At 47.7% G+C, this 20,967-nt stretch overlaps 2 protein-coding genes across 9 annotated transcripts in view; both read left to right on the top strand.

The window, feature by feature from the left end:
• The window catches only part of LOC128408973 (complement C4-like), a 63,209-nt gene extending 58,023 nt beyond the window's left edge, over positions 1-5,186 (top strand). The window contains exons 39-41 of the mRNA XM_053379069.1: positions 595-678; positions 2,473-2,605; positions 4,433-5,186. Coding sequence (XP_053235044.1) covers positions 595-678; positions 2,473-2,605; positions 4,433-4,574 — 359 coding nt within the window. The 3' untranslated portion in view covers positions 4,575-5,186. The remainder of the gene's footprint in view (positions 1-594; positions 679-2,472; positions 2,606-4,432) is intronic.
• A 2,816-nt stretch (positions 5,187-8,002) lies between these two features.
• Positions 8,003-20,967, top strand: part of LOC128409029 (zinc finger protein OZF-like) — a 120,505-nt gene continuing 107,540 nt past the window's right edge. Inside the window, exons 1-6 of one of the 8 annotated variants that reach the window (XM_053379202.1) lie at positions 8,003-8,176; positions 11,348-11,468; positions 12,321-12,425; positions 13,162-13,263; positions 13,821-13,922; positions 14,683-17,654. In XM_053379202.1, the coding sequence (XP_053235177.1) occupies positions 11,456-11,468; positions 12,321-12,425; positions 13,162-13,263; positions 13,821-13,922; positions 14,683-16,064 (1,704 nt within the window). In that variant the 5' untranslated portion in view covers positions 8,003-8,176; positions 11,348-11,455 and the 3' untranslated portion in view covers positions 16,065-17,654. Of the gene's footprint in view, positions 8,269-11,061; positions 11,469-12,320; positions 12,426-13,161; positions 13,264-13,820; positions 13,923-14,682; positions 17,655-20,967 lie in introns of those variants that run through there. The other 7 variants (XM_053379201.1, XM_053379198.1, XM_053379200.1 and 4 more) reach the window with 7 other exon arrangements.

Genomic DNA, 20,967 nt, shown 5'->3' with positions numbered 1-20,967 from the left:
ATTTATTTATCTCCCATCCTTTCCCTGTCTGTCATTTACCAAACAGCAAAATGTTGTCTTTTAGTGGATTTCTTGCCCTTGGGTGAAAAGAAATGTTTTAATCCACTTTAACTGCACAAACCTAAACCTCTGGTGTGTGACCATATTCCTCCTGCAAATTATTGCATGTTTGGAGGTGCCTTTTGTTTCTTTATTCCTTTTATATATTGGTTTTGGAGACTCGTTTTCTTTATCAAGCAGTGAAATTAGTTCCCGTCTTGTGGGTTGCTGACATGTACCTTCCCGGCTATTGTCACTTTTCTCTGAGAGCCAGTGTGGTGTAGTGGTTGAGAGTGGTAGATTCATAATCTGGTGAACCGGGTTCGCGTCTCCGCTCCTCCACATGCAGCTGCTGGGTGACCTTGGGCTAGTCACACTTCTCTGAAGTCTCTCAGCCCCACTCACCTCACAGAGTGTTTGTTGTGGGGGAGGAAGGGAAAGGAGAATGTTAGCCGCTTTGAGACTCCTTAGGGTAGCGATAAAGCGGGATATCAAATCCAAACTCCTCCTCCTCCTCCTCCTCTTCTTCTTCTTCTTCTTCTTTCCCACCTTCAGGGTTCCGAGTTCGAGTGGAGCGCGAGACCCAAGAAAGTGCCTTCCGCGTCTACGAAGTTATCATCCTGGAGCCCTTGCAGTACAGTGAGCGATGTTTATTTCATTTTGTTAAGTCTACAAATCACTTCCTAGGAAATACCTCAAAGCAATTCAACCATAAAGACGACGACAGCAACAACAACAACAAAACAATTTGACATATAAAAGCCATTACAGCAATTGCATGTATAAAAACGGATTCAAATCCAACACAGACTAAAAATCTGGGCTAAAAATCTCCACTTCAATGGCTTGTTGGAAGCAAAAGGGCATCAACAGGAGTTGAAAAGGCAATGGAGATGGCGACAGCAGCAGAGGAGCGTATGCCCCAAGGGGCCGGGGCGCAGAGGGCGCCCTCCACAGGTCACAGTTCAGGGTTAGGAGAGGGGCGGGAAACTGCTGCCCACACTCCTCCTGCTCTGGTCTGACCTGGCAGCAGACCTGGCACCAGAGGAGGTGCCTCACAGCCAAGGACTGTGGGCAGTAGCGCTGCCGCCCACTGACCTGATCTCCTTCCTCGGGTCAGGCCTCCCCACGGAGCTGCGCCGGGCACAAGCGCCGCAGCTGAAGCACAGCTCCTCCTGGTGCAGAGTCAGGCCATAGCTGTCAGCTTTAAGATTTGAAAATGAGGGATCAGCAGCCTCAAAAATAAGGGATCTGCAGCCTCACCTGTCCCAGGGACAGTCTACGGGATATCTAACAATCCGGGATAGCAGCGGGAAACTGCACTGGAATAAGGGAATTTCCCGCCGAAAAGGGAAGGTTGACAGCTATGAGTCGGGCTCCAATGAAAGAGCCTGCTGTGGTGGCGCAAACAGCAAAATTGGGCCCGGGACCGCAGCACCCACAGCACCCCTCTGCTTGCGGCCCATTCCAAATTGCCCAGCTGAAGCCTTCTTAGAGGGGTAGTTGGTTGCAGACCTGTTTGCTATGTTTTGCTCCTGTTGTCTGCCACCTGTACCTGGTCCCCGCCCCCAATGCAGCACCGTAGCTCAGGCCCCTGGAGCACCGCATGTGCCCTCCCCCAGGGGCGGGGCAAGCCACCCATTGGGCGGGGCGAGCTGGGCAGGGTGCGCTGCATCGAGCCTCGCCACCGCAGCCCACCCCCCAGCTGTAGGGTGGCTGAGGGAGAGGCGGCGGACAGATGCAATAATACAGTGGTACCTCGGGTTACATACGCTTCAGGTTACATACACTTCAGGTTACAGACTCCATTAACCCAGAAATAGTACCTCAGCTTAAGAACTTTGCTTTAGGATGAGAACAGAAATCGTGCTCCAGTGGTGCGGCAGCAGCAGGAGGCCCCATTAGCTAAAGTGGTGCTTCAGGTTAAGAACAGTTTCGGGTTAAGAATGCACCTCTGGAACGAATTAAGTACTTAACCCGAGGTACCACAATAATAATAATAATAATAATAATAATAATAATAATAATAATAATAATAATAATTTATTTATACCCCGCCCATCTGGCTGAGCTTCCCCAGCCACTCTGGGCGGCTTCCAACAAAATATTAAAATACAGTGATGTATCAAACATTAAAAGCTTCCCTGCCATTTTGGGCAGCGTGGAGCCTGCAGGTGCCCAAGCCGCCACGTCACAAAGCCCATAGCCATTTTGTCACCCCCTTCAGGGATGACACCCAGGGCGACCCACACACCCCCTTCCTACGCCACTGGATGGCGATATTCTTAAAAATGAAACAAAATAATTGTAAGTTTTTAATGAGGCCTTTATCCCACAATGAAACTAACCTGCCCTGTTCAGCTCATTTCCTCTTATATTATTCTCACTGCCCCCCCCATCACCCCCTGACTCCCATTCTCTCTTCCTCTCCAGTCGCAGACGTCGGGATCTCTGAGAACGAGATCAGGCGCTTTGTGGTCCGTTCTGCCTGTCGGACACGCTTAGTCACCGGCCAGGAGTATCTGCTGATGGGACGCGACGGGGAGACCCGGGATGCCGAAGGACGGTAGGTTGAGGCGGGGAGGGGAATCAGGTGTGCAGTGGGCTGGTTGGGGGGCGGGAGGAAGGCCCAGCAGGAACTGGTACCCAGAAACAGAGTTCACTGGCCTTCAGGGCTTTTTGAGAGAAGGGAGTTGAATTATACTCTGAGTCGAGAGTGGATTTCATGCTCTTTATTCAGCTCATAGTGGTGAGGAGGAATGGAAGTTCCCCCCGAATGTCTGCTTTATATACATTATTTACACAATGGGCCCCACACGATTGGCTAACTCCAGGATTCAGCTGTAGGCCAATCAGGTTGCGGATTCACTTCCACCTGGAGCTGGATTGGGTGGCTCCTGTGGACCAATCAGACTGCTGCCTTTTGGATCCTATTCAACTCAGTACATAACACCAGTCATGCTTAGGGATCAATTGCTGAGACCGGGTGGCTAACTTGTGGCCCTTCGAGAGGTTATTAGACCGCTGTTCCCATCAGCCCCAGCAAGTCAGGGATGATGGGAGTTGTAGTTCAGCAACACCTGGTGGTACACAGGTTCCCCATCCTTGGGGCAACGGTCAGGCACTTGCTGAAGCAGAGAAGAAGTGGGGCGCAAATGTTTAACAATAACGCCAGCGCCAAATTCAGAGGCAGTTTAGATTGCCTTATGCTGAACCCATCTAGCTCAGTATTGTCTACACAATGTGGCTTTGGGCCCTCGTATTTACAGGACCGCCTCTCCTGGTCTGCCCTGCAGAGCACCTTAAGGTCCATGAATAATCATAGTTTATAGGTCCCGGGCCCTAAGGAAGTCAGATTATCCTGGGCCAGGGCCTTCTCAGTGATGGCTCCGATCTGGTGGAATGCTCTGCCCCATGAGACCAGGGCCCTGCAGGATTTAACTTCCTTCTGCAGTGCCTGTAAGACAGAACTATTCCACCTGGCTTTCAATTTGAACTTAGCCTGATCTTTTATTCCCCTTCCTTCCCTCCCCCTCCCCTTTTTATGAAGATTACCCGCTCTGGGATCCCACAGCTAATTCTCCCCTGGTCTCCTCGTTGGCCCAAATAGGACTAATTTAGCCAGCTAGCCTCAGTGATCATCCAATGTTTATTGGATGGATTTCCCCCCTAAATTGATTTTTGAATTCTGAATTTATTGTTATTCACGTTTTATACTGTATTTTATGCTGTTTTTGGTTGCATCAATTAAGTGTTTTAAATTTGTTGTTAGCCGCCCTGAGTCCGGTTTTCTGAACTGGGAAGGGCGGGGTGTAAATAAAAAATTATTATTATTATTATTATTACTATTATTATTACACAGACTGGCAGCAGCTCTCCAGGGTTTCAGGCAGGGGGCACTCCCAGCCCTCCCCGGAGGATTCTGGGGACTGGAGGACTCTGGGGACTGGAGAGCCAGTATGGTGTAGTGGTTAAGAGCGGTAGACTCGTAATCTGGTGAACCGGGTTTGATTCCCCGCTCCTCCACATGCAGCTGCTGGGTGACCTTGGGCCAGTCACACTTCTCTGAAGTCTCTCAGCCCCACTCACCTCACAGAGTGTTTGTTGTGGGGGAGGAAGGGAAAGGAGATTGTTAGCCGCTTTGAGACTCCTTAGGGAGTGATAAAGCGGGATATCAAATCCAAACTCTTCTTCTTCTTCTTCCTGCATGCAAGGCAGAGGCTCACCCGCTCAGCTACTGCCCCTCCCACAAATGTTCCTTCTCTGTAAATGCAGCTGTTTTGGAGCGTATCTTTGCCAAGGCAGCTCCAGATTAAACTCTCCTGCGTACATTTTTTTGTGGAAGGGGGTGACTATGCCTGGCTTTTTACACGCTGACCCATCTTCTCCGCAGCCCCCAGTACCTGATGGATATGAATTCCTGGATCGAGGAGCTGCCAAAGCCCCAGAGCTGCCGAGCCACACAGCACCGCAACACCTGCTCCCAGCTCCAGTCATTCATCTCTTCCTTTGCTGTCAGCGGCTGCCGGGTCTAAGCCAGAGAAGGGGCTTCGCGTCTCCTGTGCTCCCCCCCCCCCATTTAGATGCACTAGAACTCTGGCCTCTGCAGTGGAGTCACTTCTGAGTACGATATATCAGCTCTGCTACATTTGGGAGGGGGCCTCGCTCACCCTGCTGACGGGGGACCCCTGCGCCTCAGAGTGTGCCTGGCCTTTCTATGCTTTAACGAGATTTTGGCTGCTAATTTCTAGGGAGCCCACAGAGCCACTTAGAAATAACAGGAATATGTGGCCAAAATGGCGGACGGCTGCCTACAATGTGTGTCTTTAAAATCAGTGTCTGTTCCATAGGAACAGGAAAATGTATACCCAGAGCATATTTGAACAAAACAGGCATTCTCACCTGAATTTAAAACAAGTTTCCCTTTGCATAACATCAGCTACGTTTACAAGTTCAAACAGCAACTTCCGTCTGCGAATGAAGATGAGGGGTGGTCGTTGGCCGAATGAGAAGTACCGGCCTAGTCCTGTCCGAAAAGCTCTCGGCATTTACCTTTTTTATTTTAGGTTTCGCCTGCAGCACCTTACAAGATATTTGCACTATTCAAATGGCAATTTTATTCATTAAAAAGAAAGCATTGCTTCCTGGTTTTGTTTTCTCTGCCTCTTCTTTCTGCTGCATTCTTGAGTCTTGAGGAATTGCCAGGCTCAGGAGTAATGGAGTGTCCGGTTGAGGTGGACAAGGAGGGAAAATGGGAAGATGACATGTGGCAGGCTGAGCTTCAGGAGGTGGGTCCTTCACCCTCCCAGGATACAGATGCCCCGGCTGGAGAAGCAGGACTCCCATCTCTCTTCCCGCAGACTGACCCCCAGACTCATAAAAAACTGATAGCATAAGATTTATGTTTTGCCTGTTGTTGCACCCAACATATCCATGGCTAGTCGTATTCAGAGGGGGTCCATTTAAGTTAATAGAAGCAATTAATTTTGGCCAACCCATCTGTTCAAACACACAGGGAAACCTCTTTGGTTATGCCAAATCAAGGTGCTTCACTAGTAAGCCAAAGATATTAGGTAGACAGAGGAACAGGGATCATAGCATTGTAGAGCTGGAGTCAACTCTATGATACTAGGCTTAAGAACCATATCATAGCTGTCAACTTAAGGGGAATTCCCTTATTCCAAATAGGATTCCTCGCAAGAAAAGGGAAAAGTTGACAGCTATGAACCATACTGAACATGGGTTTAAAAACAATACAAATAAAAAGCCAAGGTGGATGACAAAAATGTCACCAGTTGTTTCTGGAAAGTGCAGAGTGTCTCTGCCTGTCATCTCTCAGTAGGGACGCTGTTCCACAAAACCTGAAGCTGCTGCACTGAAAGCCCTATTCTCGAATAGTTGTACATAGGTTGGGCTTGGCTTTTTGGGGGGATTGCAAGGAAAGCCTTTCCTGCAGAGCACAGTAACCCACTGGGTGCCTAAGGAGTAAAGGGGTCTCTAGGGTAGCCTGACCTCAAGCTCTCTGGGGCCCAAACCTTGTACTTTGCCCTGGAACAGACTGGCAGCTCAGTAAGCACTAGAGGGATGATGGCAGCTGTCATCCAACTATGGATCAAGGGCACCACATTGGCCCATAGCTGGCAACTTTTCCCTTTTCTTGTGAGGAATCATATTTGGAATAAGGGAATTTCCCTTAAAAAAAGGAAAACATTGACAGCTATGCATTGGCCAGCCCCCTCTCCCACTAGTTCTTCCACAGTATCTAGGGTTGTCATATTTCAAGTGAAAATCTGGACACAAAACTTGTTAAGAACTTTTTTGGCAAAGTTGTTCAGCTTTTAAGCTAAGTTTTAGGAATTACACAAAAAAAAATCAACACTTCCAATATAGGCTTCCATATGCCCAGTTTTTCTGGACATTTTAAGCAACTTTCGAAAATTGCCCGGACACCATTTTTGATGGCCAGATCCTGGCTATGTCTGGGAGCTTCCGGGTGTATGGCAGCCCCAAGAGTATTTTCCTCCTCAGAGAAGCTGGATTCAGATATTTCGAAGTCAACCAAACCCGCCTGAAAGAGCAACTTCTCCATGGATCTTCTCTTGGTGCAGAATCCACCCCCCACCGTCCTGTGCAATCCTATACATGTTGATTCATAAGGCAGTTCCGCTGTGTGCAATGGCTCAGGCAAGCGTGCATAGGACCCACAACTTCATAAAGTTGCAGTTGCTTAGCATTCAGAAACTTTCCAATGCTTTATAACGGAAACAGCTTTATTACTCGCCTTACCCTCTTCCCCCAGTTGCAACTAAGAGTGGAAGCTTGGGGTGTGAACGTGATCTGGGCGGGATGCACGTTCAGACCCGCAGAGGTACGTCTGCGGACGTGCGGGTTGTGATTAGGCATTTCTGCGCATGTGCAAAGCGCGATTTAGCGCTTCTGCGCATGCACAACTGCCGAAACCCAGAAGTAACCTGTTCCTTCATATCCATAACCCGAAAAAATGCAACCTGAAGCGTCTGTAACCCGAGGTATGACTCTGTGGGCTGGTGTGGCCATCCAGATGTTCGGCTGCATTTCCCATCAGCCCCAGCCTGCATGGCCAAACACCAGGGGTGATGGAATCTGTGCCACAACACCTGGAGCGCCACGGGTTGCAGTTCTTCCTCTAAATTTTATGGTTGCATCACAAAATAGAGCAATCAAGTCTCTAGTTCTCTTGATGCCATAGAAAAATCCTACTTAAAGAAACAAACAAAATAGGTAAAGGTAAAAGGTAAAGGACCCCTGGATGGTTAAGTTCAGTCAAAGGCAGCTATGGGGTGCAGAACTCATCTCGCTTTTCAGGCCGAGGGAGCCGGCGTTTGTCCACAGATAGCTTTCCGGGTCATGGGGCCACCATGACTAAACCACTTCTGGTGTAACGGGACACCATGACGGAAGCCAGAGCACACAGAAACGCCGTTTACCTTGCCGCCACAGTGGTACCTTTTTATCTACTTGCACTTGCGTGCTTTCAAACTGCTAGGTTGGCAGGAGCTGACAGCAACAGGAGCTCACCACCATAAAAAGAATTCGAACCATCAACCTTCTGATCGGCAAGCCCAAGAGGCTCAGTGGTTTAGACCACAGCGCCACAAAATAGATGTACAGGGCCCAGGGTTCACTTCAGAAAGGAATCCTGGTTTGTGACCTGGGCTCCGTCAGTAGAGCAAAAGATTCTTAATCTCAGGGTTGTGGGTTCGAGCCCCACGTTGGGCAAAAGATTCCTGCATTGCAGGGGGTTGGACTAGATGACCCTGGGTCCCCATTCCAACTCTACAATTCTAGCAGTTCAATCCATCCATGCGCTCAGACTGCAGATTGGTCGGGCTGGACTTGCCAGTCGTCGGGCTCGGCTTCAGCGAGTCACATGATGGGAAGCGGAAAACAAAGGAAAAGCCTCCCGCATAAGCAGCAAGGAGAAGCCCGAGAGGCATTTAATGCAAGTCCCCCCCCCACCCCTTATTTTTCATTTTTTTAAAAAAAGGTTTAATTCGAATCCTTTCCACTGACGATCAGTTTTGCATGCTGAAGATCAGTCGCAGCGCCATCCTAGGCTGGTCTACTCTGGAGCAAGCTCCGTGGGGTTTGCTCCCAGGTAAGTGTGCGCAGGATTGCAGCCTTAATGCGGATTAGCGGCCCCCTTCGTGCAGGCTGGACCATTGCCCGGCCGTGTTTGCGGTGGGAAAGGTAAATTTAAAGGTCGTGCAATAAGGCGTATGCGCTTGAAATAAAAATAAACCAACGCGTGCCGCTGGGGGAAGAGGGGATCCTAACCCGCGTTTGAGATCCTGGGCTTTTTTCGTTTTGTGCGTTTTGCTCTGTCGGGGTTTCATTGGCCTCGGGCAGCCGAAAGGGTCGGACTTTCCTGGGCTTTGACATTGGGGAGGCGCCTTGGAAATTGCTGGGCTTGCAGGAAAGCGGAGAAGCTGCAAGATCTAGTTAGCTGCTAAATCGGTTCAGAGCAATCTCTTCTCTCTCCCAGCCAGCAAAGAGCCTCTCTCCGCTATTGTTTCGCCCCAATTGGTGCAAGCCACGTAGTTTTCCTGCATGACCTTTGAAGTGCTATATTCAGGCCTAAGGCACCCATTCTCTCTCTCTCTCTCTATATATATAGGTGCTGGCTGAGCACTTTTATTGTTATTGCCACAAGCCTAACCAGGGATATCATTGAGGGCTTTATTTATTACATTTATATTCTGCTTTTATCTTCCAAGGATCTCAGAAGATCCAAGGATCTCCTCCTCTCCATTCCAGCCTCACAACAACCCTGTGAGGGAGGTTAGGCTGAGAGACGTCTTCATGGCTGCCGAGTGGGGATTCGAACCCTGCTCTCGCAGATCATAGTCCCACACTCTAACTCGGGGTTTGCCAAACTGGGGTCTCCAGCTGTTTTGGGATTACAGTTCCCATCATCATCATAGCTGGTCCTGCTAGCTAGGGGTTGTAGGAGTTGTAGTCCAAAAACAGCTGGGGACTCAAGTTTGGGAAAGCCTGCTCTAACCATTACGCCACACTGGCCAGCGCCAGCCCTACTGTATTCCTTCGTTGCAGGGGGTTGGACTGGATCACTCTATGTGGGGCTGCCCTTGAGACTGACCCAGAAACTCCAGTGGGTGCAGAATGCCGCGGTGAGACTTCTTACGGGGTCCTCGCTGCGGGATCACATTCACCCGGTGCTATACCAGCTGCACTGGCTCCCAGTGGAGTAGAGGATCAGGTTTAAGGTGCTGGTTTTAACCTTTAAAGCCCTATACGGCCTACGACTCCTTGTACCCACGGGACCGCCTCTCCTGGTGTGGACCACGGAGGACCTTACGGTCTTCAAATAAAAACATCTTGGAGGTCCCGGGCCACAGGGAGGTTAGGCTGGCCTCAACCAGAGCCAGGGCTTTTTCGGCTGTGGCTCCAGTCTGGTGGAACGCTCTGTCACAAGAGACCAGGGCCCTGCGGGACTTGACATTTTTTCACAGGGCCTGCAAGACAGAGCTGTTCCACCAGGCCTTTGGCCAAGGCACAGTCTAACCCCCTCCTTTGGTAATCCTCACTGAACTCTAGCCCAATGGTTGCCATGAATTTGGTCATGAATTGATTTTAGAATGTATTTAAATTAATTGATTGCAATTTTATGTAAAGTGTATTATTTTTACTGTTGTTAGGCGCTCTGAGCCCAGCTTCGGCTGGGGACGGTGGGATATAAATAAATTATTACTATTATGATGATGATGATGATGATGACCCCTTGGTTCCCTTTCAACTCTACAATTCTAGAATTATGCTCAGAGGAGCCCCATTGAGGTTAATAGATGTGACTGACTCGGGGTCATTATTTCAATGAGTGGCCTCTGAGTCACGTTCACATTTGATGTGCTGAGATTCCACTTTAAACAGTCTTGGTTTCCCTCCTAAATTCCTGAGGGCTACAATTTCCAGGGTACACTGTGGAGAAGAGCTAGCTAGCTGCTGAAATGTCTCTGCAAAGGCTGGTAGCTTTTGAAGGATAGTTTGCAAGGCAGGGTTTATTCGCCCCCTTGGCATTTAGAGAATGGCTGCAGCTCAGTCCAAACCCTGGCAGCTCTGGGTATACCAAGCTGAGAATGTCGCCTGCCTGAAACTCACAAGAGCCTCTGTCAGTCAGTGTAAACAACACTGAGCTAATTGCGACTTTGTATAATACAGTTTCCTATCTAGGAAAGATTCTCCGCTTGAGACCCTGGAAAACCGCTGCCAGAAAGAGACCCCAGCCCTGGGCTAGATGAATCGGGGGTCTGATTTGATACCATATGCCATGCCAGCCTCAGTTACTTACAGTGGTGCCCCGCAAGACGAATGCCTCGCAAGATGAAAAACCCGCTAGACGAAAGGGTTTTCCGTTTTTCGATGCGCTTCGCAAGACGAATTTCCCTATGGGCTTGCTTCACAAGACGAAAACGTCTTGCGAGTCTTGCGATTTTTTTCGCTCCCCCCCCTTTTTCTAAGCCGCTAAGCCGCTAATAGCCTCTTAGCCGCTAAGCCTTTAATAGCCGCTAAGCCGCTAATAGGGTTGCTTCGCAAGACGAAAAAACCGCTAGACGAAGAGACTCGCGGAACGGATTATTTTCGTCTTGCGAGGCACCACTGTATCTGTAAAATGGAAATAATTGTGATTCATGTTGCAGGGTCGTTGTTGTGAGGGCTGCATACAGTACAGAGCCTTTTATCCCTGTGGGTTAAACCACAGAACCTAGGACCTGCTGATCAGAAGGTCAGCGGTTTGAATCCCCACGACGGGGTGAGCTCCCGTTGCTCGGTCCCTGCTCCTGCCAACCTAGCAGTTCGAAAGCACGTCAAAGTGCAAGTAGATAAATAGGTACCGCTCTGGCGGGAAGGTAAACAGCGTTTCCGTGTGCTGCTCTGGTTTGCCAGAAGCGGCTTAGTCATGCTGGCCACATGACCCGGCCTGTAAAGCGAGATGAGCGCCGCAATCCCAGAGTCGGTCACAAATGGACCTAATGGTCAGGGGTCCCTTTACCTTTACCTTTACATCTTCACTGCAACTATTTTTATATACCGAATTATTTTCAGATGTTGACATTGTTTGTATATTTGGAACCATTTTTATATTTATGATTGTAACTCTTTTGTTTTACACAGGTATATATATATATATATATTATCATTGTAACCTGCCTCTGAGCCTTGTGTTGAAAGGCAGGTAATAAAAATTCTGTGGATTTTTAGCTCTTCTGTAGCAAAAGTGGACAGGTGCTGTTGTTTTGTTTCAAGGAAGACTTTTGAGGATGTGGCTGTGTGAGTTTCATGGAAGTGTGATGAAGATCTGATGCACTCAGACAGATGAATTCTATCCTGGGTGGTCCTGCAAGAAAATCACAGGAATATGGCCTCTCTGGGTAAGGATTCCTTTCTGAATTTTGTGTTAGACGGCTGAGAGGCTTAGAAGCCTAGGGCTGTCTTTGGCAGTTCCAGTATTCATGGAAGATTTGTGCTTGGAGATTACAGTGCTGATTTTACCCCTGCCCTTTGTGTGAATGAACATGTGCTTTGAATAAGACTGGTTAGTCCAGATTTCAGAAAGCAAAGGACATTTTACTGAAATTAGGGGTCGTCGTCCCTTGCCCTACTGCAAATATTTTGAAATAATGAATGTCCCTTGTTGGTGGCAGATCTCATTTTTTAACTGGTTGGAACACGGGGGTGGTGGAATCACATAATTGCAAACATAAGAAAAGTATTATTATTATTACAGTGGAACTTTGGTTTTCAAGCGTTTCAAAAGCCAAACGATTTGGCGATTTGGAACCTGAACGCCAAATGCTTCCGTTTTCAAACATGCCTCAGAAGTCGAATGGCTTCCAAGGCATGTTTCTCCATTTTTTCAATAGATTCTGTGGACTGCCCATTGCGCCTCGGTTGTCAAACGTTTTGGAAGTTGAACATTCTTCCAGAACAGATTATGTTCAACAACTGAGGTTCCACTGTATTATTATTTATTGAACTTATATACCAGCTGGTACCCGCACATCTCAGAGCTGTTCACAGAATAAAAGTACAAAAAATGAATATCAATAGCATCAAAACCCCCACAAACAATACCCCAGCCCAATACACCATTATTATTATTATTATTATTATTATTATTATTATTATTATTAAAATCTACCAACTACATTTCTCATGCTTAACAGATTTGGACATTACTAATTCCAGACATCTCAGACCCTTCTCCTCTTCTCTTTGATTAGAGTTTCCTAACGTGACCATAAAGCTGGAAGACGAAGATGAGATGCCATGGCTCCCGAATAACCAGGGATCAGAGGATATTAAGAATTTCCCAGGCGACCGCTCAGGTGACGGATAGGTTCAGCTAAACAGTGTGATGCATATATAATTATTCATAGATAATTTTTTGTTTCAGGTTGCCCACACCACGCTTTCTGCCGATTCTGGTGGATAGAAAAACAAAGGCTGACACCTTTCATGAGAACTAGTGGCATGAAATAGCTGAGCTGCTAGCCAGGATGCCCATAATGGTTACCTCTGATCTCAGCCCTGAGTTTGTTGGGCAGCCTTTGGCAAGCTTTAATGCTTAGCCTCCACTTTCCTTCCCCACCAGCTGCAGTATGGGGATAATACAAGGACTTCACTTAGAACAGTGGTTCTCAACTTGTGGGTCCCCAGATGTTGTACTACAACTCCCATCATCCCTGAGCTCTGGCCTTGCTAGGTAGGGGTGATGGGAGTTGTAGTCCAACAACATCTGGGGACCCACAGGTTGAGAAAGGCTGACTTAGAAGGTTGTTCTAATGCTAAGTGCATATAATGTTACATCAAATTATTTTATCAAAGGCTATTTCAGGTGTTTCTTGCTTTCCATGTGCCATTATTATTATTATTGTTATTATTATTATTATTACAACCATCTACAGGAGGCCCTCTCCTGCCAAGCTCAGTGATCAATTGGGGATACAGGGATGTGATGATCTTTTAGGAATCCTGGTCCCAATGTTGGTAAACAAAGCCCTATGTGACAAGTACCTGTTACCTTGGTTCCTTCTGATTACATTGGTCACTTTTTCCCCTCAGCAGGATTCCCTGTTCCTAAAACTGAAGTGGTCCATGGGGGAGATCCTTGGATCCCAGAGCCTGTTTTGGAGGAAAAAGAGATCCCAGCAGACTACGGCTCGGGTAAGCGGAAAGATCTGGGCAAACTCTTGGGAATCAACCTAGGCTTTTGACAGGAAGAGAACGTGGAAACTCTTGCCTGTTCATAACTTTGAGAGACAGTGTGGTGCAATGGGTAGTGTTAGACGATGACTTAGAAGACCCGGGTTCACAATCTCATTCAGTCGGGATAAAATATTGGTAGAATGGGGGCCAACCATGTATACCATCGCGAACTTCTTAGAGGAAGGGTGACTCAACAGTGTGACACATCAGGGTTGGGAGTACTTGTGTGTCCCTCCAGATGTTGTCGGGACTCCTAGCCAACATGGCCGATGCACAGGAATGCTGGGAGTTGTAGAGACATAAACAGAGGAGCGCAAGGCCCAGCCCGTTCCAGACACCTCCAAGGTCATAACAGGAGGATCTGGACAGCTTTTCTGTGGATGGGGAAGTGTAACATGTAGCCTGGCTCTATGTTATTGGGGAAAGCTCTGGGATTTGGACAGGTTGGTGCCCACTTCTGCCTGTCATGGAGCCAGCTCCTCAGCCGCCCTCCTCTCTTCTCATTCCCCGAGCAGAGCTTCCGGATGTGATAATAAAGTTGGAACAAGAAGAGGTGCCGTACGTTCCCTGCCGCCCGGTTTCGGAGGCCAGTGTGACATTCCAGGAGGCCCACTCAGGTGAGTGAGCTTCAAACTACGGTAACTTGCTGTTGGGACCTTCATTAGCCTCATAACTGCATATGCAGTTTCTCCTCACGATAGTGGCCAACCTCATAAGCAGGACCCAAAATCTCCCAGCTTCCCCTTGCTATTTGTTTCCGATATGTGAGGTGCACTTGCAGATATACTGCTTTTGAACATGAGGCTTCTGTCTTGGTATGGATAATATGACAGCAAGTGTGCCATGACTGTGGCAGAGAATGTTTCCCAAGCACAAGGTCCCATAACAGCCATCTTCAGATATCTCAAGGGCTGTCACGTGGAAGAAGGAACAAGCTTGTTTTCTCCTGCTCTGGAGGGTAGGATTCGAACCAATGGCTTCAAGTTACAAGACAGGAGATTATGACTAAACATCAGAAAAAAATTCTGACAGTAAGAGCTGTTCATTAGTGGAACAGACTCCCTCATGAAGTGTTGTATTCTCCTTCATTGGAGGTTTTAAGCAGAGGTTGGAGGGCCATCTGCCATGGATGCTTTAGCTGAGATACCGCCATTGCAGGGGGTTGGACTAGATGACCCTCAGGGTCCCTTGCAACTCTACAGTTCTATGATTCTGTGATCAGTCTTGAACATGAGACCTTCTGCATGGGAAATGTCTGTTTGCAGTGTTTGGGAGAGTGGTTTTGTGGGGCTTGTTTGGTCCTGCTGTAAAGTCTGTCTGCAAGTTCTTTTTGACTTTGTAAAGAAAGACGTTAAAGCGCTCTGTTTACTCTGATAGGAGATGGACGTGACAGAATATTCATGGGAGAAATGCCATATTACTCAGGCTTTGGGAGAAGCTTCGGCGACAAACAAGGCCTTATCAAACACGAGAGCCAACACCCCACAGAGAAACCACACAAGTGTTCCTGCTGCTCTAAAAGCTTCATGAAAAGATCCAACCTTCGCACACATGAGAGAATCCACACGGGAGAAAAGCCATTTCGGTGCTCCGAGTGCGGGAACAGCTTCAGCGACGGATCCAGCCTTATTCGGCATAAGCGGAAACACACGGGCGAGAAACCCTACAGTTGCTCAGTCTGTGGGAAACGGTTCAATCAGAGCTCCAGCCTTATCAGGCACGAGAGAAGCCACACTGAGCACAGACCTTACAAATGCTTAGAGTGTGGTAAAAGATTCAACCAGAGTTCGACCTTGGTCAGACATGAGAGGATCCATAGAGAACAAAAACTCTTTAAATGTCCGGATTGCGACAAAAGATTTATTCAGACTGCGAGCCTCCTTGCACATCAGAGAATCCACCGGGGCGAAAAGCCGTATAGCTGCTCCGTGTGTGACAAGGGCTTTGTTCAGAGATCAAACCTCCTCATTCACGAGATGAAACACACCGGCTTGAAACCGTTCAAATGTTCAGACTGTGGGAAAGGGTTCAATCAGAACTCGAGTCTTGTCATACACAGGAGAATCCACACCGGAGAAAAACCATACAATTGTTCCCACTGCAGGAGACCTTTCAGCGACAAATCGAGCCTTAACAAACACGAGAGAGCCCACAGAGGGGACAAGCCGTTTAAGTGCTCCACTTGTGGGAAAAGCTTTGTCCGGAGGTCACACCTTCTCACACACGAGAGAATCCACACGGGAGTGAAGCCGTTCAAATGTTCAGACTGCGGGAAAAGCTTCAGCAGCCGCTCGCATCTGATACGGCACGAGGGGACTCACACGGGCGAGAAGCCTTATGATTGCTCTTTCTGCGGGAAGAGCTTCAACCGGAAGTCCAACCTGACGAATCACGAGAGGACGCACACGGGAGAGAAGCCCTATCGGTGCTCCGACTGCGGGAAAAGCTTCAGCGACAGGTCGAGCCTCATCAAGCACGAGAGGATCCACACGGGAGAGAAGCCCTACAGCTGCGCGGCCTGCGAGAAAAGCTTCAGCGACAAGTCGAGCCTCATCAGGCACGAGAGGATCCACACGGAGGAGAAGCCTTATAAATGCTCGGATTGCGGGAAGGGCTTCAACCAGAGCTCAAGCCTCATCGTCCACGAGAGAACCCACACGGGGGAGAAGCCGTTCAAGTGCTCGGACTGCGGGAAAGGCTTCATCCGGAGAACGATTCTCAACAAGCACGAGAGAACCCACACTGAGGAGAAGCAATGAAAGAAGGCCCGGACTGCGAACGGGGCTCGGGTCGTCTAAGCTGTGAAGAAACTCCGCTGGAATGAGACTATTAGGACTGATATAGTGGTAGCGATGCAGCTGTGAAACAAGAAGTCCCTGGTTTGGTGAGATCGCCTCTGTCGTGATCTCAGGTCACCGTAGGCGAGCCAGTTCTCCCAACCTTTGGAACGTGGATTCACACCTGGGCTGTGGCCCAACACAGAATTAGGCCTAATTAAAATCCACTGATTAGAGTGAGCCGAACATGCTCAACCCCAACGTCAGATGGGTTATGATCCTCATGTTTTTCCAGGGTGGGGAAAATGTCTGTGTTGGGGGAGGGAAATGGGCGAGGGGCTCAAAACCAGGTATAGGCAGACTTCAGGCTTGCTGGTTCTAATTATTATTATTATTATTATTATTATTATTATTATTATTACATGAGCTTTGTTTTTTAAAAAAATCCATCTAAAAGGCTATCTATAGCAGGGAAGAAAAACAGACAGAAGCCGCCCCCCCATATTAACCAGTTTAATTGTGTTGCAATTGTGTTGTAAGGAAAATCACCTATAAAGCCTTTTCCAACTGCTCTTGAACAAGCTGAAATGGGTGGAGAAGTGGGAATATTTTCCACAGTGGACTGGCAATGGGAGTGGAGTTTCAATATAAATGACAAAACAGCCCATTTCCCCTCACCTTGGTATTCCGAGTTGGGTTCTTAGCTTGCCCAACACCGAATTAGGCCTCTTCTGCACTATACATTTAAAGCAGTATTGTATCACTTTAAACAGACATGACTTTCCCCTCAGAGCTTTCTGAGAACTGTGCTGTGTTTTTTAGACCCTTATTTCCCCTAGAAAACTACATTTCCCAGAATTCCCTCCAAAGGGGGCTTGACTGTTAAACCACTCATAAGATGGCAGCTCTGTGACGTAAACACAGAATTGTTAGGTGACCCCTGTTCCCCAAATCTGAGAGTCCATTCCTTTTCCCATGGAACTCTGGGAATTGTAGCTCTGTGAGGGGAATGGGGGGGTTCCCCTAACTGCTCTCAGGGCCCTTCACAAACTACAGTTCCCAGGATTCCTTGGGGGAAGAAGCTATGACTGTTTAAAGTGGTGCGATACGGCTTTAAATTTATAATGTAGATGGGGGCCTTACTTTCACCCTTGAGCCTCACCAACTAAATCCAGGAGCAAAATATGGGTGATGCGGGCGGCGCTGTGGTCTAAACCACTGAGCGTCTTGGGCATGTGAAGCAGAAGGTCAGCAGTTCGAATCCGCACAACGCGGTGAGCTCCCGTTGCTCTGTCCCAGCTCCTGCCAACCTAGCAGTTCAAAAGCACACCAGTGCAAGTAGATAAATAGGTACCACCGCGGCAGGAAGGTAAACGGCGTTTCCGTGCGCTCTGGCACTTGTCACGGTCCTCCATGCGCCAGTAGTTTAGTCATGCTGGCCACATGACCCAGAAAAGCTGTCTGTGGACAAACGCCGGCTCCCTCGGCCTGAAAGCGAGATGAGCGCCGTAACCCCATAGTCGCCTTTGACTGGACCTAACCATCCAGGGGTCCTTTACCTTTACCTTTTTTTACAAAATATGGAAGTAGAGGGTGGGGCCGCATACAAAATGGCGGCTTGGGAGGTGTAGCTAATTACCAGCTGTGCCTCATGAGCCACACACTGGAGCAATCTGTGTATACAATTGAAATTGTATAGCTTTGAGTTAGTGCTCATCAGGGATTTGGGGATTTGAGCTTCCCTTAGGCCTCTAGGCAGTCATTGTGAGAATAGGATGCTGAACTAGACATGCCTTTGCCCTGCACTGCTGCCATATTTAAACAGTTGGCCCCCAACGACTCCTGAACATGCATTGCAAATTATCCAATGATCTGCCTGGCAAGCCCAGTCTACCTTCTACCTACCCCTGGCATGGAACAGCTTCCCACGGCAGTCACATCCACAATGGTTATTTAAATTACACCGCTTCCCGCCACAAAAATCCTGGGAACTGTAGTGTGCTGGGAATTATAGTTCTGTGAACAAGAATTCTTCAGGGGAAGCCATGTTCTTTAAAGATGATGTGTGTGTGTTGTCCCATTCAGCAATACCAGCATATCTTCTCGCATGGATACGGCACCCCCTTGCACCCCGATTCTTTTATCCTGCATGCTGATTATTCCTCTGCGGAGCCTTAAAAATAAAAGCCACGTTTTGAAGCTGTCTTGAGGCAGAGGAAGGTTCTTTTGTGTGATGATGAAGCAATTTATGCATCTGTAGCAAGACGCAAGTAGACATCCTAATAAACAAATAGTCTCTCTATAATTATTTTGGTCTTCTGTTGTGTTTGAGAAGCCTTCCAGGAACTGGGCAGCGGTCAATTCGCCCAATGGAATCTTTCTGCCCTAAGAGGTGGAGGCGCCTGTCTAGAAAGACATGGCACACAAGGAAACAGGAACGGGAGCAGAGGAGGAAAAGCAAGTTCAAGTAGTTCGCTATGGCAGCTCAGGTGAAGTGGTGGTCTCCCTACCAGTGGCAGGTGCTAGAGAATAAACAACAAAGAGGGGAGGGTTATCTTTGGGTTCTCTTCATCAACTTTTGAGAGGCATCTGCCTGGACCCATGTTAGAAACAGGATGCTGGGTTCTGGTTCAGCGATACCCAAAGGGCCAGTGAAGAGGCTGAGAGAGCCCAGCAGGCTGGATTACTGCAATGTGATCTGTGTGGGGCTGCCCTTGAAGTTGCTCCAGAAGATGTAGCTGGTGCAAAATGAGGCAGCTTGACTGCTTGGTGAGGCAGGATATTGCCGACACATTGCTAAGTCGAAGGTGCCAGGATACCTGAAAGATTCTCAGCCGGCTTATATATCCAGTTGTGCTCAGCAGGTGAGGGCCTCTTGCAGATTCTTGCAGATTCCATCTGTTCCACAGAATGGAGGAATTGCGTCTTCGGTGTGCTGGCACCTCCACTTTGCAATCCCTCCCTGCTAAATACTAAACTGGCGTGTCTCATTTCAGCACCTGCTGAAGCCCTCTTTCAACAAGCATTTAAAGCAAAGATCTTTCTTTTCCCAAACTGTATTGCAAGGTGCTTTTATTGTTTCATTACTCGTTCATTAGCTGGGCTCCCTTGTGAGGAGAGGTGGGTTATAAAGTTAATAAATAAGCTTTCTAAAATATGGCAGAGAAAACAACTCACTGCATGCTTGTGTGTTTCTTGTCCGCGGTAGAAGAAGTATGTCCAAGATAACTTTCACCTAACTTAAGAGGTGACAAGCAGGCTCTGCAACAAAATGTTGCAGTGTACAGGTATACTTTTTTTGTAGTCAACAGCCATTTTCTCCTTTATGAGGATATGTTCTATTCCATTACAGTGGTACCTCGGGTTACAGAGGCTTCAGGTTACAGACGCTTCAGGTTACAGACTCCGCTAACCCAGAAATAGTACCTCGGGTTAAGAACTTTGCTTCAGGACGAGAACAGAAATCGTGCTCTGGCAGCGCGGCGGCAGCAGCAGGAGGTCCCATTAGCTAAAGTGGTATCTCAGGTTAAGAACAGTTTCAGGTTAAGAATGGACTTCCAGAACAAATTAAGTTCTTAACCCGAGGTACCACTGTATTTCTCCCTGCCTCCTCAACACTCCATGTTCTGGGACCAGATAAACAGCTACACAACTCTTTGAAGGTAGCCCTGTATCAGGAAGTTTAAAAACATCATACATTAAAATGTTTTGCTGTGTTTTAGTATTATGTTGGAAGCCACTCAGAGTGGCTGGAGCAACCCAGTTAGATAGGCAGGGTAATACTACTACTACTACTAATTTTATTATTTATACCCCGCCCATCTGGCTGGGTTTCCCTAGCCACTCTGGGCGGCACCCAACAGAGGACTAAAAACAGAATAAAACTTCAAACATTAAAAACTTCCCTAAACAGGGCTGCCTTCAGATGTCTTCTAAAGTCAGATAGTTGTTTATTTCCTTGACATCTGAGGGGAGGGTGTTCCACGGGGCAGGCGCCACTACCGAGAAGGCCCTCTGCCTGGTTCCCTGTACCTTCACTTCTCGCAGTGAGGGAACCGCCAGACGGCCCTTGGCGCTAAACCTCAGTGTCTGGGCTGAACAATGGGGGTGGAGACGCTCCTTCAGGTATACTGGGCCAAGGCTTTCTGTTGGCAAATAGCATAATCCCATTTGGGTGGTGTAACCTCCAACATTGATTTTAGCTGTAGACCAAAGGGATCTTGAGGGCCATGGATTCGAAATTAAAATGCACTCCTATACTTCTACCTAGAAGTCCCATTGATTTCAATTGGATTTACTCCCAGGTAAGCATGCATAGAATTGCAACCTGAGGTCATTAGGCATAAGGCTGTTTAGAGGATTATCTGTATGGTGACCTTGGCATTAAAAAATAATTGTCGATGCACTCCAAATCTACATTTATACAATTTATACAATGCATAATTCCTTTAAAAAATCAGCAATTTGTGTCCCTCTTGTTTTGCTAGTCAAGCGATCTTTGAGACCCTGCAGTCTTGCCTTCAACCAAGGGAAATAGATCTGGCTTCTGAGATTTCAGCAAGCGCGTCCCAAAGAGTTGTTCAAAGCCACAAGGACTAGTAACTTGTACTTATTTTTCTATTTAAAAAAAATGTTTATTTGAGCAATAATATTTGTAGGCTGCCCACTAACATAGTTGCCTGGGCAGCTTCCACTTACAATAAAACAATCAAATATAGAGCAGAGAATAATACCAGCCTAACAACAACAAAAAATATAGTCAGCAACACCCAAAATGTGAAAGCTGGGTGCTTCTAGAGACTGATGGCATTTTTTTTATGTACTTCTCAGGAGTTGTGGCATATACACCACCCCTGACTGTTAAACTGAATTTAAATCCAGGTGT

Source organism: Podarcis raffonei, chromosome 2, assembly GCF_027172205.1.
Source record: "Podarcis raffonei isolate rPodRaf1 chromosome 2, rPodRaf1.pri, whole genome shotgun sequence".
Taxonomy (NCBI): domain Eukaryota; kingdom Metazoa; phylum Chordata; class Lepidosauria; order Squamata; family Lacertidae; genus Podarcis; species Podarcis raffonei.
The sequence above is the reverse complement of the archived record's forward strand: the minus strand, read 5'-3'. Positions and strand labels throughout refer to the sequence as shown.